The following is a 22451-nucleotide window of genomic DNA, read 5'->3' as shown; positions in this document are numbered from 1 at the left end:
AATCTTTATTAAGTCTTCCGATATCGAAACGTGTAGTCGCCGTTGCGGCGAGAAAAACCTTGCTAACGTTGCTTAACACATTCGAAGCGTCGACATTTATCGATAGCGCGACTGTGAAATATATTCCGCAAAGCCAACACAACGCGCCACAGCGCTGACGCTTTAAGTCGCGGGAGGAATAAAAAAAAAAAAAATCGGTCGACGAAGAATAATCTCCGGTGTAGCCTGTATGTGTGTGTGGTTAGCTGCGATTGATGCATCCAAAAAGTGGTGCGCGAGTGCGGGACGACGATTTGCACACGTAAACTCGTATCTCGAGCGCGAAAAACCGGAAGTTACAAGCTCGCGGGGAATGCAAAAGGCGGCAGCGGGGCGGGATCGAGACGGACGGACGTTGATCTTCGCCGGATTATTTTTTAATGAAACCCGGAGAGACGAGCGGCCGTAACCACCACTTTGGACGTGATCGCTAAACTCGCTCTGCTCTCGCTTCCGCATAGGCGATAGATCCGAACCGCGTCGGTGCCCACGGCCGGAAGACTTATTTGCATGCCGGGTAACGTAACTGCGGCAGGCAAACGGAATATACTCGCCATTCATATGCATATACGGGACCAGCCACCTTATCGCGCTTTGCCAATTAACCACCGGCTCACGCCACCCACGCCCGCCTCTTAACCGGCGATCCCGCCGGTAATTCTCCTCCAAACGTCGCGTCGCTTCGGCAAACGGCGAAAATTCGTAGGGTAGTTCCGCGAAATCGACACCGGAGCTATCTCGGCTCTTAAACACGCGTTGCATCGCCTGAATATGCATGAGGAGATCGAGAGGGGGGGAGGGAGGGACTCCTCGTAGTTTAAAAGCACGGGATGTCTCCGCATTTATTAATTGTCCCGTTTAAAACTGCCGCCATTTCGGAAGAGCCGAATGGCGGTTTTAGAAAAACGTACGTCAGGCACACTTCGCCACGCTGCGCGCCCCGTCGACGTGGTGATTATGAATTACCATTAATCATCGCGCGCATAAATTTAACGATCATTATCTTACAATCAAGAGTTTGATAGAATCCCTGAATAGAACAGTTTACCAAGGTTTAACGCCCGCGCCCGAGCCTTCCGCTGCCCCCGGGCTTCCCATTTTCGCTTCCACGTTTTTCTTCCGCTTTTAACTTTTACTTGCTTTCAATCAATCATTTTACGCGGTATATAAATTTAAACCGCTAAACGTTGAACTGCCAATACTCGCGATTTGTGTGTACCCGGCGAGATACGGCATCGATAACCAGTCATCATCGCGGAAAAACGATAGCAATAATTGCGAGATAAAATCGACGTCCATTCCGTCGAAATTGAATATGTAACTATATTAATTCGAAACTGCACAGGGACGACGAATGCAATTTATATTTATATGTACCTTGCCGAATAAAGAAATTCCAGCGAATTCGCTATTATCTCGTGTTTTAATCGCCGTTGAAATCGTTTGCAACTTCGTATTTTTGCAAATGCACAAGTTTTGGTAATATACATAAGCCGAAATTAATGTCGGATATATCTCGCCTCTTAGGCACGTCCTCCATCCGTTGAATATGTATGAGGAGTTAACGGAAACGTACTTTAATAGTACGAAAATACCTTCATAATCATTACTACGTTTTCGCTGAACAGCGTAATACGCGCCACTGTAAATCGCGTGTTACTCCCCCCTCGGTCTTCAATTCAATTAAATCTGAGTTTTCGTAATTTGCAATCATAAGGTAATAATTGTTACATTTGCAATGATAATTCGAATCACGAACTCGCAACACGCAATCAGTGCGCGAGGTAGATTCGTTGATTTACACGTCCTGACAGACGCGCAAATCGTACCCGACAAAGACGAGTGAGTTAAGAAGTCCTTGACAAGTCATTTTACAACACACAAGTAATATTGTCCGCCTGCTTTTTTTAAATTCTATCCGTAGAGAATACACGGTCGAGCGTAAAACGAGTAAGTAACGCCGATTTCGCCATCGACGACCGTACAAACACAGCCCTGGCCGCCGGCCAAATTTCCCGGGCACTTTTATAAATTACTAAAAATCCCCTACGTGCTGTTAATGGCCGTCCCGAAAAGTATTTCGAGCCAAGCGACAATCGCGTTTAGCGCAGACCGGGTGTAAGATATGGAAAGATCGAAAGTAAATCACCCCGCACAAAGGGGAGCGCAATTTCGATTAAAGGATTAATTATGCGCGCAACTTGGAATTACGCACGTGGAAATTATTACGCGCGCGCTTTGCTGAAGTACATTTTACGGATGTATTCTCGCGTACTTTTCGAACGACAAGCGTAGCGCCGAGTGTCTCGAGGCTGCGTGCGCGGTAGCCCACATGAAACAAAGGGCTTTACCCGGCGTTTGGTCACACTATCCTGCATGGGCGATCCAATGGACAAAAGGACTCGGTCTCTCTATGCACACACAGGAAGTCTCATTGTATCTGTTTAGCCGACCAGAGTACACGTGCATTTGCAGATGGCTTACCAGCTCGAGAGTGGCCTACTGCTAAATTTATCCCTTTTCAACACGAAATTATTCCCCTCCACGAAGCGAGCGCTCCTACCCCTCCGCCCTCCCCGGGACTGGAAACGTTTTCGAGGAAAGACAATGGCATCTGCCCGCCGCGTTAATTCAAAGTACGCCACGGGTGCGTAAAACGAGATATGTACGCGAGATGCAGCCTGTATATATCCGCGCGCATTCCCGGTAATAAAATTGTCTGATCCGCCGTAAAGCTAAGCACGCACTCAGCCGCCGCCTGTCGGGCGGAATGGCGCATCGGTATTTAAATCAAGTTGGACATTCGCGCGCATCGCTAACACTCGCATATCCCGAGAGCGATCGAACTATTACACGGTAGAGGGGCGACGAGGGGAGGGGGGGAGGGGGGAGGGGGCGTGGTACAAGCGAATGCTCGTTTGGTTATCTAATTCTGCTGGAAGTTAGGCACCTATCGCGCCGCATGCAAAGTGCATTTGAGAGGGTACGCGGTGCGGTTAGTTACAAACGTACGGCAGATCCATCGCTGATTCGAGGCAGATTTGTTGGGGTAACAATGCACGCGCACAACCGCACGCCTCCCCTGTCGACGGCTGTCGGTGTGCGCAGCGCCGAGCATTGGAAATACCTTTACGTCAAACTATGCCATTGTCTGCCGAGTTGCGATTAGAGTAAATTCCGGAAATACAAAGAATATTTGACGTCTCGGCGCGACGGGAGGGTCTGTCGATTTGGCGTCTTACGTCGATACGCGTCTCCCTCGATTGGATAACTGTTGCTTTATCGACGATCTCCACGAAGCGTAGAAGGACAGGAAGACTTTTGTTAATGCGATCAAGTATTTCGTCGGATTGAATTCTGATCGATAGAAACTTAACGAGATTCAGTACTAATAAAATTTAATTGGTAATAGAATAATTTGGTCATATTTGAAATAGTTTAAAACGCGAAAATCAGATTAAAATCCATTTCTACACAGAAAGATTTCTTTATATTTCTTTATATAAACAGTTTTGTCCGACTATTCCAAAGTATATATGTTTTTGATTTTAATAAATTTTATAAAGATTTCTTTAGATTGAATAAAATTTATTAGAAACATAGAAATATATGCTTTGGAATAATCGAACGAAACGGCTTATTAAATTTAAAGAAATCTCTTTCTCTGTGTAGCCGCCAGCAGAAATACATAAATTACCAAGAAAAGATATTTGAGTATCTTTGTACTCACGACGTACGAATGAGAAACGCGTTATCCGAAAAAAGAATGGGAAAATGGTTTTATTGTTTCATGCATATGCAATTCCAATTTAAATGACGGAAACATTTTGTCAGAACGCATGAACCATACGCATTAACAAAAATGCAGATACGGTAATGCCCGAATATATGTAAAATAAACGTAAAGTATATGAAAGCTCGCTGTATATAAATAAATATGGACAAAGCGTAAAAAGTCCATTTATTCATCAAAAACTCTTTGTCTCCTTGGAAAAAAAATATTTTAAAATAAGAAACTTTATTACATCTACATATATAAAAGTTAAACAAAAAGAAATAATAAAGGATATTTTGTTTTCAATAAATTAATACGCGCATCTTTTTGTTATTAAATTGTTATTAATCATCCGAAATTCTATATTATTAATAAATCATTTTCTGTAAAAATAGATTTATCATATTTCAAAATAATAACAATCAAACATTCATGATTATTTTCAGCTCGGTGTAACCTGCTCTTACATTTTAATGTTGCACATATATAATTCATATTCCAAGTTATGATTAACAACAAATTGCGTGATTACGCATCTGGGTTAATTGTCGATTTTCATCCGACTTAATTTTCGATGTCTATTTTAACTCATGAATATTTCGAGTCACTTTTATATATAATACGTTTTACGCAAATTCGGGCATTACTCTAAATGTAACAAGTAAATTCACTCACCAAGCTGCACCGGCATCATGCTATACACTGCACCTAATTAAATATAATTCAATAATTATACAATGGCAAATAATTTTATTATAAAATGTGTTTTGATTAGATTTCCTCTCAATTTTACTCTAAAAATTACTAATTAAAATAGAATCTGTTATTGTGACTGAATATAAAAAATGAAAATTATTTTTATTTAACTTTCCAAGCTAATTTATTTTCAAAAAAGATTTGTATGTCCAACAAATTAGTCTTAAAAGTTATTTATATGTACATTGCACAAGTGCCAATGAAAAGATAAACTGACTCTAATAATATAATTGTTTTAAAAACAAAAAACATTTATTTACCAGCCAATGTTCGCTGCTCAGCTTCGCCAGCTTCCACGTCCAAGTTGACAGCCTTATTTCCCAAGACACTCGCGGAAACTATATATTGATCGGAAAAACTAATTACGATCGCGAAAACTACCAACGACATTCCCGATTCTCGATACTAGACACGATTTTCGACACTCCCGATTTTAATATACTCTTGACTTTCGGCACTCCCGATTTTCAATATTCAATATTTTCTCGACACTCCCGACTCGCGACTTTTACTTCTCGATCGGACACAGCTCCGTCGGATAATCCTCGGATACCAGCTTCATATGTCCGCCAGCCACGCATCTAAATAACAACAATAATCGTACGATAATTGCACGTAAAGCAAATACTGTGAGGCACACGAAGGAAGGTTGTGTGTTACGACTAATGAGAGAGCGAGATGGTTAATCAGACTTGCGTATCATTAACGTTCATGCTAAAGTGTGCGTAACAACGTATGTATACATACATGCTAAAGTCAGCGGCAGTTATTGCTCAAAGCGTTCAGACCAGATTAAGCTTTGTACGCCGTTCGATGCGAAAAGATACGCGTAATCGCTCCGCACGCTCGCTCGTCCGTGCGGGGAATGCGTGCAATGGCGCGCGGTATTTACGCGAGAGCTTGCGATCTTCGACCTCCGTCAAAGATGCGCCACGCCGGCCGGCCGGCCCGGGGCGAGTGCCACATTTAAAGCTCACGCAATTGATGTCAAAAGCAGATCGCGTGTAAACGAGAACGCAACGCGAGATGAACGTGCGCCAAGCGGACGTGTGCTTCATCCTCGCGCTGAGTGCCACGAACAACGATTTGCCGTAACAATTAGCGCGTGTAATCAACGCGCGTCTCTTCCGATACTCTGCGCCGCGACGTCCGCCGAGCTACCCTTCATCCGTTCACGAGAGAGTGAGAAATATCGATTGATCGGGTAGCCAGCGATACGTAAAATGTTATGTATCAGACCTTTTAGCCGCGCGTTACACGTTCAAGCATTGAGACGCATTTGTTACAAAAGCAAGTATAAAAACGGATAAATTAAATGAAATAAAGTGCTTCTCGCACTTTTGTTAAATCTATGATATCATATTGCATTTATTAAAGTGCAAAATATTATTGTGGAAATCGGAAAAGCCGGTTGTAATTGTGCAGCTGCAACAAATCGTTTAAATGTGATTTGTTCGAATATATACTGTCGTTAAATACTACCGCGCATATTTCTATGCTATTTTATATCTCGGTAGTTTCTGAGGATAATTTTATGTACGTTTATAACTAAAAATTTTGTGTAAGTATTGTAAATAATAAATACAAGAAGGAAGTTGTCTATACAAACTGATAGCAATTTCTTCAACAAAAATTAAAAATAAAACTTTAAAAATATAAATATAAGTTAGAAAGTGTTTTGTAACAATTTTTATGTCATTGTTTTATATCTTGTTAGAATTAATAATTTTGCAACATAATGAATATCTGAATAATTGTGTCCCAAAACTATAGCATAATTTTTTTTATTTGTTTCCTTTAACATGAATCATTTCTAATAAAAAATATACGTACTTATGTGTTTCTCGTAATATTTTACAAAAAATAATTTTATTTTAAAATATTCTTAATTATAGATATTTCAGTTTCATGTAACTTAGAAACAAAATAGCTTTTATAAAAGAAAAACAATTTTTTAACCAGATTTAAAAGCTCTATCTTTTCTCTTTAAAATGTATTTTTGAAAAATTCTCCACTATTTTTTTTCATCGAGAACTTTTCGCAAAATATTGAGAAATTTGCAAGCTTTCCCAAACTTATAAATAGTATATATGTATACATATATGCAGTATGTTAAAAAATTCATTTTTTTGATAAAATATAACATACATACTTATTTCGAATAAAAATTTAGTATTTAATACGTCCAAACAAGTTAAATTTGTGTCTCGTCTCAACAAGAATACAAATTCATTCCTATTTTCAGCATCCTCTGTAACTTCGCGGAAAATAAGTTTGACACTGCTACCGAGTCCACCTCAAGTTGGACATCAGATAACGCTGTTACAAAGGCCAAACTTTGGCTATCTAGAGTTTCTTTGGCTATATTGTAGAATGAAATTACAGGACATCGAATATTCTCGTTTGAAGTGTGATTAACACCGGGAGCAATTAAGCTTAAACTACTAGCTCGAACAAGAGATGAGAAATGAAATGAATGCATCTTGCATAAGTTGCAGAACTTTTGACAAGATAGTCTTGAAATATTCTCTCAATGTCCAACGCTCAAGTTTTTAGCTGTTCTCTCGAGGTTCGCGCATCGTAGACCGCTTTGTCTTTTCGTAGAACCCACGAGCGTCCGTGTAAAACAACTTTATTGAAGACGTGTTTGATGGTGGGAGTTCCCCCGTGAAATATATTCCGTGTCGCACGCGTAAAGAATGTGCATTCCAGCGGAATAAATTCATCCAACTGTTTTATAGTGGCGTGTCATGTTTAGCTTAAGAAGTTTAAAGGGTGGAAAAGTCACGGGCGCGGCGATGTGTGTACATACCGATCGATATCTCCCTCTTTCCTTCCAGGCACAACGACCTACCCTGGAACATACGGAAGTTCCTGAAGAACCAGCTAAGGGAGTTCAGGTTTGATGACCTTAGTGACATTCATCCCTGGTCACGGAGCGCCTGGAGCCACACGGATCTCAAGAGATTGAGGCAGGGCATGGTTGCGGCGCAGGTGAGTTTAACAATAACGACGGTAACGGGAGTTGGTCAAAGTTATTGCTGTGCGGCAGCAGGAGTTCGTTTAATCTATCGCGGGACTGATTGAACGCGAAATTTTTTTCATCGAATAACGGATAGCCTCGCTATTAATTGCTTGTCGATATTTACGCAGAGTCTAATGACTCGAGTTTTTTTTTTTTTTTTCCTTAGTGGAAATCTAAATAATTCGTTGAACGACTTGACTTCCGCGAAGATACTCGGCGAGAAAATGAACAAGAATGCGATAAAACTCTTAAGAAGATTACTGTAGAAAGCTGCTTATCAAACGTGATTACTTGAATAATGTTAACTACTTGATCAGGTTTTCATTGCTTAAATTATATATGTACGACGCTCGCAAGTGTTTCTATTGTTTTTTAAGAGCTGTGATTAAAAAAATTCTTTTTGCAGAAAACTCGTGTGAATGGATTTACTGTTTGCGAGTAAAAATGCACATCGTACCGCATCACGACGGATGATCGAGTAAAGAAAAAAAGATGATGTTGTTGCGGATTAATTTAAATCTCTCTTTCTCCCTCTTTCTCTCGGTTTTCGAAAACAGACCTGGCAATTAGTCGAGCTTAACATGCGATTTTCGCCAACTTCGTCGCAGCTCACGAGTGAGGAGTGAAAATTAAATCCACGCGAATGAGGGAATCGCATGTCGCCCAGAAGCCACAGTGCCGCCAAATTGCAATTAAATGTTCGCACGTAGAACTCACGACCTGCAGAGTCATCGACAATTATAACTAATTTAAAGTCGCGTTAATCCGGTCTGATTTAAATTCAAGCGGTTGCCGCCGACTCCCAGAATCGCATGCAGTTAGTCGTTCGCCGATATCGCTACGAAGTGTGTTCGCCCTATTCCTAAAGCCTTGTTTTGTTCGCGGCAAGCAGGGAGATTATTAATTTATAGCGTGCCGCGTACGTAACTCGACTATGAATCAAACAGCAGTAGCGGTACCTAATAGCAATTAATCGATTTTACGAAGACTTCACGCCTACGTTTAAACGTGAATGGTGCGTAACGCTTACTGCGACCTCGGTGCGTCCCAGCGGGCTGAATTGCGCGAACTTTACGATGTCTCGTCGCAACCGGTACGAAGATAAAATCTCACCATTCGACGAACAAACGTCACGGAAGAGGGGAGGGGGAGAACAGGCTGTATATCGAACGTAAATTACGGTAATTGCAAAAATTAATTATCCGCCGTGTTATATCGCGCGGAACGGCCTCGCGAGCGAAATGTGCCGATTAACCCCCACCACGGACACACTCGCGATTACCGTCCCCGACATATCCGATCTTCCGTGAACTGCGAATTTAACGAATATAAATTTCATCTTTCCGATCGCCCTAAAACTAAAGCTTTCGCGCGCGCGACCGGGCGACCGTTAATAACGGGAATTAATCTAAAATCGCAATTAAGATCTGACCGTAAAAAATCGCCTCTCGGTTCAATTAACGGCGGAAACGGCTCTTTAACGACCCGAGGAAAATCGAGGCGAACTTGGGCAATTAATTTCCTTCGGTTGCCCGCCGTGCTTCACGTGCCGCCGAAAATTTACCACGACACGATCGGTTTCCTCTCCCCCCCCCCTCCCTCCTCGAAATACCTTCGATTAATCCCGCGAAAATCCCTTTCCGAACGGCTCGGTATCGTATCGAATAAACTTCGACATAGCGCGCGAAACTTTGCACGAAGTCGGAGAATCTCTATCGAGCATCGACTCCTAACCACATCCGAGATAGCCCAAAGTGTTCGTTACAAATAGATAAAGGATAGAGGGGCCACGAGTAGAAAATGAATCTTGGCGCAGGTGAAACTTGCATATACCGGTGGCGGGTCTACAGAGTGAAATGTAAAATTGGGAGAAAATAAAATTACGCGCGAGCGCTCAAAGAGATAAAAGATCTACGTAACGATCAAAATGGAGGATATCGCTTACAGAAATTAAAAGTACGTCGTAAATAATGCGAATTCCCCGGGGATCGCGTCGGTTGATGCCGTAAACTCTCTTCTCCGCGAAGATTTTCTTCAACTCCAAATGTTCCCATTATCAAAAATTACTCCCCTTTGTGCGTCCCGGGCTTATTGCGTTTAAAGTAGTGCCCTCAAAGGATGGTAAAGACTGCATGGAGAATTTATTTACGGTACTTGAAGCCCGCCGTGCGCGCGCCAGCAGAACGTGCCTCTGAAGACGCCTGAAGTGCACGGTTGAGAGTTAACACAGAAAGAGGAGAAGATAAAGACGCATATCCAGCGCGCGCAACAAAAAGTGGCCGGTCGTCGGTGGAAAGTTTTCGCGGATATAAAGATATTCCTGGCGTTCGAATTTGACGTGCGTAACACGTAGATCGCCATTGAAACGGCTAGTGTTAAATAGACGGATATGTGACTCCGGTGGCGCGCGAATCCATTTAAAGAGCCCGATATCGAACGCGGCCGAAGCGTATAAACGCGCGCGCGCGTGTTCCGCGCTGCATACATTCTTAAATGCATTGAATCTAGGATTAAATCGGAAGGAGGATTACGGGATTCCGGTCTCGCGAATGCCGATATTCATTTGCGGGGTTCCCGGGGGACGGGGGGAGAGGGAGTAGAGGGAAGAGAAAGCGCGGGCCCCCAACCCTAGCCCCCGGTAAATCCGTGTTTTTTCAAACGGCGTTCGAGGCCAACGCGCGCCGCACACACGCGCGGAACCCGTTAAAACGCATTACGAATTAACGAGGGTTGTTACTCGCACGCTACGCCGACGGGATAAGTATAAATAATACATCGCGGGAGATTACACCGACGTGGAACTTTCAGTTACAATGGTACTTGCTGCTGAACGAGCGCAAACGGGGAATGCAGAAATCGCGCGCGTGTTGCGCCGGACGGAAGCGTAATTTGGACCGGTATATTCCGAGCATTACGACGAATTTCTCGAGAAACCTTTGAAAATATCGCCGTTCTCGTTAGCAGAGACATTCCCGGGGTGATTCCGGGGCCATTAAGCGCCCCCTCCCCTCCTCTCCTTTTACACCCGCTTAAGGTGAGCCGCGATAAAGGGTTCGCCACGCGGATCCGAAAAGTCGGCGTGGAATAAGGCGCACCTTTGCGTAGGATCGTGGTCTTGGCCGTTCACCTTAATGCCAAGGTATCCGCTTACCGCCAACCAGCGCGAGACGAAAAGGGAGAGGGCGGGGGGAGGGGAGGGAGGGAAGCCAAACGAACATCTACCGTGTTAACGAGAAGACGAGTAAATGCGCGCCATTTACCGTTGCGCGTAATGAAATCATTAATGTTATTGAATGAAATATTAATTCGGCGCATAATGAGTGGAGATGTTGCTAGTAAAACTCACCGCTGTGGGTTTGCCGTGGCGCAGGCTGGCAACGTGCCGCGCGCGTTGCGAGCAATTTTTCATAATTAATGCCAATCTGCGATCGCGAGGTGTGCGGCATGATAACGAGGAAAAATTATGAGGATGAACAGCGCCGAACGCAACAATGGTCGGATAATTATGCGAAAACTTTTTCATAGATATCACATTTTTATGCGAAACGATTAATAACTCGATTAAAATTGGAATGCGGCTAACGCGGGAGAAATTTGTAATTATAACACACAGGAGGCGCGCAACGTGAAATATCGCGTAGCGTGAAGCGTCGTTAATAATAACAAATAAAGCGCGATATCGCAATGTACCGATTAGATTTATCCAATTCTCGTTCCGTTTTCATCGATAACGTGAATTTTATTAACAATATAATTTTCTAAACGCAATGTATATTGAAACAATTTTATAACATTGAAGCTTGCAATATTAAAAAGGGAAAACCTTCAAGGAGCTCGTAGAGCTAGTATCTCGGATTATGTTCCGACCTCGACAGATCCCTTAAGGGTTCTAACCTGCCAACGTCAGGACGAAAGGGATAACCACTCGGTTATGTCCATTGGGACGAACGCGCGTACACATTCATGTAACATGTACATAACGCGTACACCGAGTGTATACAGCAGCCAAACCGTGGCCCGCCTCGATCTATCACTGTCCTGGTTAATTCAAACGGGCTGGCGATATCCACCAGCGGAAGGTTACTCAACCATTGATCGTGCCGTCGACTTACATAGAATCTTACATGGTATAGACCAGATTTTCCATCCTTTCATACGACGATCGCTTTCTCGATCAAACGCGCGACAAAACAAACTTAGATTTTGCCGTTACAACGTTAACATTTCGTTATTAAATAATAATTAAATTACATATGCAATAATAAATTAGGTAAATTAGAGAAAAAGTGTCATTTCTCCGATCAAAGCAGATCTTTGATTAATTACACTTTTATATCGATTGTTAAATATATTTTTTTCAATTATAAAATCTGCATACAAATATATGCTTGTCAGACTTAAAACGCAATTGTAAACTAAAGCTAAAAATAATTTCAAATTAATAATCAGATTTAATGACAACACATTTTAAAAAATTGTAATTTGTTACAAAAAATGTCACTAAGACAACATGCAGTTTATAGAACTGAAAAAATATATTATAACTAATATGAAAATATTGTTAGGCGAGATTCGCTTGAAAAATTGCACTTTTTTGTCATTTAAATGAAATAATCGTTATTAAAAACTACGTTAGATTATTATTATATAATAAAATCTATTAGTTTTCGTGCACAGCACTTTTCCATTTCTCGCGTCAAGTCTTATTTATTTAAAGAGGCCATTTCTCGTATAAAAGAGAATCAAAACATCTCACTGTACATTCTCACGTATAGTACACCGGCGCATCGCGCGAGATTCAAAGAATATGTGTGACAAGTACTTTCGTTTGAACCCTCCGGCTGTCTATCTCGAGAAACCTTCGGCACTTCCGACACATCACAAATCGCGAAAGTGCATTCCAACTTGAGATGAGTCGGGGCTCCTCGATTTATCGCGTCGGTGGATTCTCGGTGGGAATTTGCGTTACACTTTCGGCGACTTCGTCGCGAGAGAAGCAATTCGTACGGACGGGAGGAAATTTAAGTCTCGCGTGGTTGTTTCGGAATTTTAGGTACGGAGCGAGCGAGAGAGAGAGGGAGAGAGAGAGAGAGAGAGATCGATGGAAGATGGAACGCCAACGGCAAAACACGATTTTCATTTCCTTTTTTTTATGGCCACGAGTAAATTGAATTTCCATTATTGTCCCGATCTCTTATTATATATTTTCATATTCAATAATTGAACGAATGACAATAAAAATGTAATTGTCTTCTGCGTATTGATCAGATATTTAAACGCGAAAAATTTTAATTGCCAATTTTTGCTTCAAATTTCTTTAGTGTCATTATCTTTTGTCTAAAAAGCCCGAACGATAGAGAGAGTGAGTAGCTCATGTGATCGATTTTTTGGATATTAAAATATTATTATTAAAATATGCAAGCATTTTGTTACTCAGATTTATTTTGAATTCCTATACAAATGGCCAATCGTTACTTTTTTATAAGTATTTCATCGCAATTGTATTTATCAAAATGTTACCGAATTTATCGAAATGTAGTTAATATTATGATATTTTGCAATATAAAGACTAAACAAGCACTTTAAATTATTTTGAACATATAACAAAAATGTCATATTTTTCGTATTTCTAATATTATTTCTAAAAAAAGCAGAGAAATTCTTTAAAAGCTTTTATAATTTTATAACTTTCAATATTCAGAAAATCTAGAAAATTTTTAAATTTTAAAGAATCTGAAATATCAGAGAAAATGTGAGGAAATTTATTATTTTTAGGTTTATACTTTTTTAATAACCAAAATGTGCAAAAATATTAGAGTTTAATTAAACTTATATTTTATGTTAATAAAATTACGTTTTATAATTTAATAATATTTAACTAATTTAACATTTGCAATAAATAATGTTGCTTAAATGTCCATATAATTTTTATGATTTCCCCAAAATTTTTAATTTAAAACTTCCCAAGGTATTACAAATCTTCTAAAAATTTTACACGAGGTACAACTATTAATCTTCTTTAAAAGCCATCAAGATTGTATAGAATTTTAAATGTTAATCAAACTTGTACAATAATTATTTAAAACTTGTATGAAGAAGAAAGAGAAGAATGATGTGCCAAATTGCGGTACGTTTCGAGAAATCGAGATAAGCAACATCTGAACGAACGCAGGACACGTTTAAAATTTACACGACGTTAGTCGTGAGAATAAAAGTAACGCGATGAAAAACAAAGCAATTTTTTAAGTCGATTCTCGAAGGTTCTTCGCGAAGTGGGTCTCTTACAGGGTAAGTTAAAACGGCCGGACTTAATAGTTCTAGGTTCGCATCAGCCACAGCTCGTACAGCCACAAAATTGCTAAAACGTACATAAGAGGGACGGCCCTCGCAGCCGCAGCTCGCCTTTAAGTGGAATCGCAGACGCGACACGTTTCCATACACGGGCAAGAGAGCGAGAGGTATTTCTACTGAACGTCTGACCTAAAACTCGCCGTGACTACTGCTCGTTCTTGTGCGGGAGCTCAACTGGCAAGGTGCGGAAAGGAAAAAGAAGTCTCACGTATACATCACACACGCACGCGCGCTCACATGTACCGAGGCACGTTCTGTGAACGTCTGACCTAAAATGCCGCAGTAACTGCTTCCTTACAATGACCAAAAGACGGAGAGAGGGAGGGAGAACGGGCGAGGGGCGATTGTGCGCTAATACAGATGTCAGTATACTCCGCTTGATATCCCTGCATTTTCTCCGATGCAAGATTACAGTAGCTCCGTTCTTATAATCTCGTGGAATCACGTTTCTTCCACAGTTGAAATTAAGAATTCACGTCTGAAATTGAGATTGCTGATAACCGCGAATCCGGAACAGTCGCCGTTTGCGTGCAAATGTATCTGTCTCCGCATGTCACATATAAACGGAGTAAATAAGAAAATCCATGAAACATCAACATAATGTTTCCACTAACAAATAATTCCAGCGGTAATACGTTCGTCAAATGAGTATCGCTCTCTCGATAAATACAAGTCTTTCTTCCTTTCTCGATCTCATACCGCTGTGGCTACAAGTTATCTAGTTATATACGAAAGTAATTAGAAGTTAGAGCTAGAGGCTCACGTACTTTGCCGTATCCGTTTGGCGTGCCGGCATTAAACCGCGAGCCTAAGCCCGAACTTTCCGTTGCTACCGTTGAATTATTTACTCGTCGCAATTAGCCGTCTCCGCGGAGAAAAGACGCCAAAGTATTCGAAATACGGACGCGTCCTGAAACGTAATTAAGACGCCGCTGGCATCGTGCGCGATTAAAGCCCGTCACTATTAGCGTTGCGCGACTCTCTCGCGAAGGGGCGCAATTTCTGTCGGCGGCAGACATCGAAGCCCTGCAGGACGGGGGAGGACAAGAAAAACCGGAAGTGCCTCCGTGCACGTTGATTTACGACACCGCGACGGTAACCTCACGCCTCGGGCATAAATTTTGACCGCGTTGTTAAATAAAACTTCTCCCGCCCGCCGACAACGACGACGACGACGACGCGCGATGCGCGCACTTGTGCATAATGCGGAAAATTCGCGCCAAAGTAAGACACCTCGGCCTCGGTTCCGTCCGGGCGCAAGAACTTAATGTTTCTCATTTCCAAGTTCCGACGGTGTCGCCTGATGGAACATCAGCCAGCAGAAAGTCTCTTGATAAGAATTTATTAACTTCGCCCTGCCGTTCTGTTCAAATTTCCTACGCTGTTGTCATATCGTTTATGATTGCAGTGCTCTGAAGAGCAAAAGAGCACATTTTTACAGAAGAAACATATTAACAGACGAGACCGAAGGAAAAAAGTTTTTAAGTAAAAAAAAAATAAAAAAAAATACGCGTTTTGAGTTAAATGGATCTGTACAACGGGGTTAACCGCGTTTTCTCGTTTTCCTCGAGAAAAGTATGATGTGCACGGACACAGTGAAGCGCGTTGTGGGAAAGAAATCTAATTACCAGGTTGTTTAGACTACGAATGAGAAATATGTCTAAAATATGCGCATAAATTTCTTAATGTCAAACGAATGTCGTAACGAATACGAGAAACTAATTATATCGCCGTACGACGATCTCGCGTGACACGCGGACGGGGAAATCGCGATTCCGGCATCGCGTGCCCTTTTTTTTTTTCTCTCGAAGTCACATTGTTACGTTCGCGACGCCAAGTACACGTCGTGCACGGAACGTAACCTTAAGGGAGACAGCGCGTTCAGTACATAGAAATTATTTTTGCTTCGATAATGCATCGCAAACGGGACTCTTAAAGATTTTCTCTCTCGTTATTTACGATCGTCGCCGATACTACGCCGGCTATTTAAAATGCAAATAACTCCCGCACGTTTGCAGACTATACGTAATACGCATTTAATTATACCTAGCGTTATCAGATGCTGGATTAAAGCGGAGCATTATGTGTGTCAGAAATATCTCGTAATTAGAATACGAATGCGATTAATGCTATCGTGTTTTAAACGCGAGTAAGCCCGCGGGCCAATATTGAATAAAAGGTAATCCCTTGCAATAAATCGCGACATTTTTATCGATTTCGGCTTTAGCATAAGAACAGCCTACTTTACATTACAATATCGTCATAATATATCCATTAACATGATAAATTCCATAAAGTTCATCAAAGAGTAAAATTTCCATATTTTCGAAATAATTAAATAATAATCAATTTTGCGTTTATATTTGCCCGTTATTTATAAATTAGAATAAAATATCGATACTCGATCTTTGCGCGTTAAATATTAAAAAAAAAAACGAACAAACAAACGAGAAACCCCGCTCGACCGCGTCTACAAATCAAGCAATAAATTAACAAGTGCGATTTAACTTACGTAACACTCTCCGTGTTTTTTCTGTTGCAGTTCTGGTCCGCGTACGTGCCCTGCTCGTCGCAGCATCTCGACTCGGTGCAGTTGGCCCTGGAACAGATTGATCTCATTCGCCGACTGGTCAACAAGCACTCGGACAGTATGGTCCTCGTTACCACGGCGGAAGGTTCGTACTTTCGTCCGCGCGTTTACGCGCTCATGAATGCGGCGGCGAAATCAGGAATGCATAAAATATTAGCTCCGAAACATTAAATGCATCGCGACTCGGGAAGAATGAAAATTCGCCCCTTCGCCCCCACCCCCTCCCCCCGCCACGATATACATTTGGCGTACGGCCAGGTTCTCGATTCGACCTCCGCTCGATACTTGGAATACTTTCGATTGAGCCCCGAGTCTCTCGGTCGGCACTTCGCCGCCCAGAAAAATATGTGAACGACGAGACCGTCCGGGAGAACTTTCCAGAGCCATCAATTTAAAATACTCGCTATTTTTCACTCGACGGAAAATTTATCCACTTCAAATTACAACGAATAATTCCACTTAACCCTTTAATGCCAGCCATATTACTTGATAATCCGAGTTTCGCTCGGAGATTAATGTGTTACTCGGCGCAGGATCAATCTTGCATAATTGCTCGCTATATCAATCTACTCTTCCCTACAGACCCGGGGGCTAATGTTTAAAGTTATAAAGTCCACAGTGTGGACCTTCCCCTCGGTGCAAACAGATTTTTTTTAGATCCGTGCCATGAAATTTTTTGCCCCGGCCGTTATCCGCGTCCGCGCTCCGCGCCGACCTTTTCCCGTAATCTCCGTGTCTCGCGTGTTTCGCATGCTGATGGATATTCGCGAAAATAAAAACATAACTGAAAATGTCGCTTCCGGAAATATGTGTCGTCTACAGCACATGTTCGTGCTACGTCCCGACGGCGCGTCTCGAGCCGGCGAATCGCTATCTGGCATTAAATTTTCATTGTCGAATCGTGTTATCTATTCCTCGCTTCGAGTTCCCGACATATTCGAAATCCCTCGGCGAGAATCGTCATTTTCCATCTCGCGCTTCGTTCTCATATCCTGTCGTCATCTTCGCTACCCGGTCCCTCCCCTCCTCCCTCTCTCTCTCTCTCTCTCTCTCTCTGTCAAAAATTTAGAATGCACTTTAGACTGCGAGGAAGAAGCGCGATCCAGAAAACGAGCAATCGCTTTTCCAATGTAAGAAGCATCTTTCGACTTCGTCGAATCCATTTCAGGACGCGATCCGTCGATGAACAGTCGAGTTTTCCAAGTGCGATGTTCCACTAAAGGATTGGGGATGAAAAAAAAACGAGAGCGTAATAAGATCGATCCGGGGAAAACCTTTCTCTCGCATCAGTTCTCCTCTATATTTAAAAGCGAAATTCCCGCACAGAGAATCGAGTCTCTCGCGTAGCGCAGAACAAATTTATTGAACTCATATAAAAAAATCTGACTATAATCCAATTTAAATTGATAAAAATATAACGTAGCATTTCGACGGTGGGTTCCAAAAATTACATTTGTGCGTTATCCCACTTTACTCCATATTCGTTATGGGTATATTGCAATAACAAATCATTGTAGTTATTGCACTTTTTCATTTCGCATTTCTTTATAAAAAATTGAATATACAGTAATATTAGTTTACTATTTTTGCAAAAAAGCCAGATGTCGGTCTTAACATTTTTGAATAAAAGGAATAATTAGAAAAAGATAAAAGTCTGTATGACTTATTCTCGTTTTAGAAATTTTTGTAAACGTTTATGTCATATTTTTCTCAGTTTTATGATGATTTGGCAATAACGCCATGTAATTAAAAAAACTGCCCTAAAGATATTTATTACGTTTATTTCTACAGCTATAATCATAATGTTTCAATAGCAACCATTATCGTGTCGTGAACGCGAGGTTTCGACAGATTTTCCTTTAAGTGCAAAAATCGTGGGATCGATGAAAGAAAGGAGAGAAAAAGTCGATGACAATGGCGATTACAACGTGATAAATCTGTAGAAACACAAGAAGAAGAACGGATACTCCCGATAAATAGCGCCGCTTTATCGATTGACTTTGTATTTGTCGTGTGCATTTCTAAGAAAAGTCGGATCCGCGTAAGGAGAAGTTGATCAAGTTTGATGAAATGGGTCCTTACGCTTCTGCTTCTCTGCGAGCGTAATACAAATAAAAATTACAGCCTCGGGGGCAATAAAATGAATATTTCAACCAGAGTACGAAATTAAGCGGTATCGACGTATCGCATTAGATATTAAACGTTTTACGATATTTATTCAACGAAACCCCCGACAGAGAGGAGGAGTTATTCGAAGAAGTTTGAAGCGAAGTTGATTGAAGCACGGCACACCTTGCTAAATATAGATTGGGGATTATCTGATATAGAAAATTCCGCGGATTCCTGAATAGAATATGTCGGATGGAATGTGTCGAATTCTTTTTCGCTTTTAATAAATAACAAGAAGATTCCTACCATGCTTCTCGCCGCTTCTCTCGGTCGCTATTGTTCCTTCCCTGGCGTTTCCGTCATTCTCGGGGAAAAAATTGTCTTCCCTCACTCCCTTCCCCACCTTCCTCTCTCCGTTTTGTTATTTTTAATGCGTCTTATTTTACGGGGAGGACGCGCGGCCCGGCGAATTCCTAGAAAATTTCCTATATTTGGTGAGCAAATATTTGCCGCTGGATTTCGCTGTCCCCGCTGTCACAATGCGCGGCTGTCTAAGCGTAACGCAAATCCGATGGGAAGATGATGGAACACGAGGTGGAGAGACGTGCCGGATGGCAAATTCCGAGCGAAATGGAAAAATGTCGGTCCAGCGCTACCGACCGACGGCGTACATACGTGCGCGCCCTTCCCGCCGTTCGATAACCCCGAATGTCGACGACGACGACGACTGCATGTCGCCGTGCACATGCATATGTAAATGAACATAAAATACGCATACGTACATACGGACAGCTGATTGTACGAAACCGACAGACACCGTCCGCACCGTATTCCTCGTGTCCGCGGAGGAATTTTTTTCCTCCTCTTTTCGCCGCGATGATTAAAAGGACCAAGGCAGATCCTCGGAGAATGACGCGGAGGACGCGCCCCGTCGTAATTTCCGGCGCGCACGTTGTCTTCCGCAACATTTTCGAGTGTCGAATCCGAGGGAAAACAATTTCGCACGCTCCGCCTACGAGCGCGGTCCGCCTCGTACGGAGAGATGAGAAAAAAGGGGGTCTCTCGTTTAATTTTTCGGAACTGCATTCGCATTCCGTCGTCTGCACTTCGACCCTCCTCGAACACGCGCGACTCGCCCCCGATCCGCCACATTTTTCCCGAAGAGAGGGGGAAGCGTCATCGCCCTCGCTCTGCCTCGCGTACAGTACATTATACGCGAGTTGTTGATGGAAAGACAAACGATCGCGCGTCACCGTGGAGCAAACCGCGCGCGCCCGTTCTTTTTAAAAATATGCAAATTTCATGCACGTTACACACACGGTGGCGGCGGTTATCTCTTCCCTCCTGGCCTGGAGAAAGGAGCGGCGGGGGGAAGGGAGGGCAAAGGAGAGCACGGAGGGGAGGGGGGGGGAGGCGAGGAGGCGAGCGAGAAAGTACAAAATATAGCACTTCGGGGAAGCAATCTGCCAGATGGAAGAAAGGGCGCCGCTAGAACGCGGAAGATGAGAAATTCCACGAGGAATGGAAGAATGTTCTGAAACCATGGAGCCCCCGCAGTAGCTCCTCCCGATAATGTCGGGACGCTGGTCTTGGTATATACGCATACATGTACGCGCGCGGGCACGTACGTATACATACATACATTCGCATGCACTTCGTGCCGGGGGTATATACGTGCAAACGGGTACGTGCCGGGGGGACAGGCCCGTATAATACCGATACACTCTCGCGCAGGATCAAATGTATCAGCGTTACGTGCGGGCGGGCGCGAAAGTATAAATCGCGCGGGGCGCACTAAATCAGGGAGGAGGAGGGGGGGGGCCATCGACAGCACGCGTTTTATTCGCGTCACTCCTCTTTCGCCGGTACGTCCATTAGAGCGGCCGTAATACAACGTAATCACCGGGTCACGTCAACGTGGAAAAATTAACGTCGCGACAAACGCGACGTTCGATCGGCGTGACGCGCGCAATTTGTATATTTCGGACGACGTGAAAACGCAGTTGCATCGTTAATGTTAAGCTTTTTCGCCGTTTACAAGACAGAGACGAGAAATGTAAAGAGAGAGAGAGAGAGAGAGAGAGAGAGAGGGAGGGAGAGACTCTCGTCGACGAACTTGTCGAAGGAGTCAGAGCTAAAGCGCTCTTAAATAGACATGTCAGAAGTTTTTCTATTGAAAGATGGTGGCCGCGATCTGTCAACCCCTAAAACGGGATTATACATATAAAAAGTATGCAAATTCTAGTACAGGCACTCTCCTACTTACGAACTTTCGTTTCACAAACTTTCGCAAGTAGGAACAAAATTATAATTCGTCAATGCCAGCGCGCCGCAAGGGTCGCTCGCATAAAAAAAAGGAGATAAAAGAGAACAATTTAATCTCACGGGAGCAGCGCTCTTGCTCCTTTTTAATTTACGCAAATATATTTTTTTATGTGCCCTTCCTTTTTTGTTATTAAGCAACGTAATAATTATGAATTACGAACGATTTAAAATGCGTAGCGTTCTGAAATTGTAAAACTGAAAATTTATCTCCGAAATCATTTATTCTATGCAAAAGCTCGGTCCGCATTGAGCTTTTCAATTTACCGATCGTTCGATCGATGCGCAATAGCGTAGGCTCGTTGAACGTATTAAAAATACACCCCGGTATACATCGTAACGACGCGCGGCGCAGATATTATGTATTCCAGTTACTGCTTTTGTGATATTATCTCGCTGCGGAACGATATTTTTAGAAGCGCGATAATCCGCCGCCTCGCGTCAAGTGTATTACTTCCACCTAGCTGCCGGGAATTCTTTGTAATTGGATGATAAATTACACCGCGCTTTTTTCCCCCCTTTTATCGAACTCGTCCGTAAGCCGCCGTAAGCCGACATGCCGCAGTGCAACGCGGTAAGAATTCGCACGTGGAATTCTTCGCATTAATATAAATATGATTTACTCGCGATCATCGTATCCGCGTTGATTTTACGCAAGCGTATTGATAGTAAGACACCTCTGATGGTGTCTCCCCCCCCCCCCCTCGTTGGACCACGGGGTCCCGCGATTTTAATCGAATCCGCAAAACGCAGACCGCGAAATTGGATTTCCCGATACCGCCGGGCCAGACATCTCGCCCCCGAGTCGAAATTCGATTAAACGTCGCAGATCGAATTCGCGGAGCGCTGACAAAATGCCCCGATTACCGGCTGATTAAGAAGCGACTCCGACTAAGCTGAAGCTTCTCCTTCGATCGTCTTGGATTTCGGGGCTTTGGGCGTCGTACACTCGTCGCCGTGGGTTAATTAACTTTTATTTGCATTCTGTAATTAACGCGCTCGCGACGAGAGACGCTTCCCGATAATCACGGGCAATTTGAAGGATTTAATTAATTCCGGAAGATCGAAGACATCGGATAAGCACGCTTAATTATAATTCGCGGTCGCATTGCCCAAGCGCGAAAAATAAAGGGAGGGGAGAACACGTGGAGGGTTGGCTGCGTCTACCTAAAAGATTTTCCATCGACGGCACTTTTTCTCGCCTCGGGACGCAATTCGGGACGCATACGTCCGTCGGGAGCGTTGTTTTCCGATGTCGCGCGCAAAGAGAATTTGCAAACTTCGCAGATCCACTTACCATCGGTATTACTTATCGGAGGCACGGCCGGAACTTGGTAACGACGTTCTTCAGTCGTTATTAGATTCACGTGTCACCCACGTTACGTGCGCAACCTCGCGAGAGCGAGATTACTCTGCCGAGAAAAGTTAATGGACGGCGTACGAATCTGTAACGGGGGACGGTGAATTTTGCGGTTCCATTGCTC

At 42.8% G+C, this 22451-nt stretch overlaps 1 protein-coding gene across 2 annotated transcripts in view; it reads left to right on the top strand.

Annotated features, from left to right (window-relative positions):
• LOC105838792 (dipeptidase 1) overlaps positions 1 to 22451 on the top strand; it is an 84232-nt gene that overhangs the window by 14095 nt on the left and 47686 nt on the right. For both annotated transcript variants that reach the window (XM_028190319.2, XM_028190318.2), the window contains exons 3-4: positions 7411 to 7564; positions 16489 to 16621. In XM_028190319.2, coding sequence (XP_028046120.1) covers positions 7411 to 7564; positions 16489 to 16621 — 287 coding nt within the window. The remainder of the gene's footprint in view (positions 1 to 7410; positions 7565 to 16488; positions 16622 to 22451) is intronic.

The sequence above is a fragment of the Monomorium pharaonis genome, chromosome 8 (assembly GCF_013373865.1).
Source record: "Monomorium pharaonis isolate MP-MQ-018 chromosome 8, ASM1337386v2, whole genome shotgun sequence".
NCBI lineage: Eukaryota > Metazoa > Arthropoda > Insecta > Hymenoptera > Formicidae > Monomorium > Monomorium pharaonis.
Note: the sequence above shows the minus strand (reverse complement) of the source record. Positions and strands in the feature narration are given on the sequence as shown.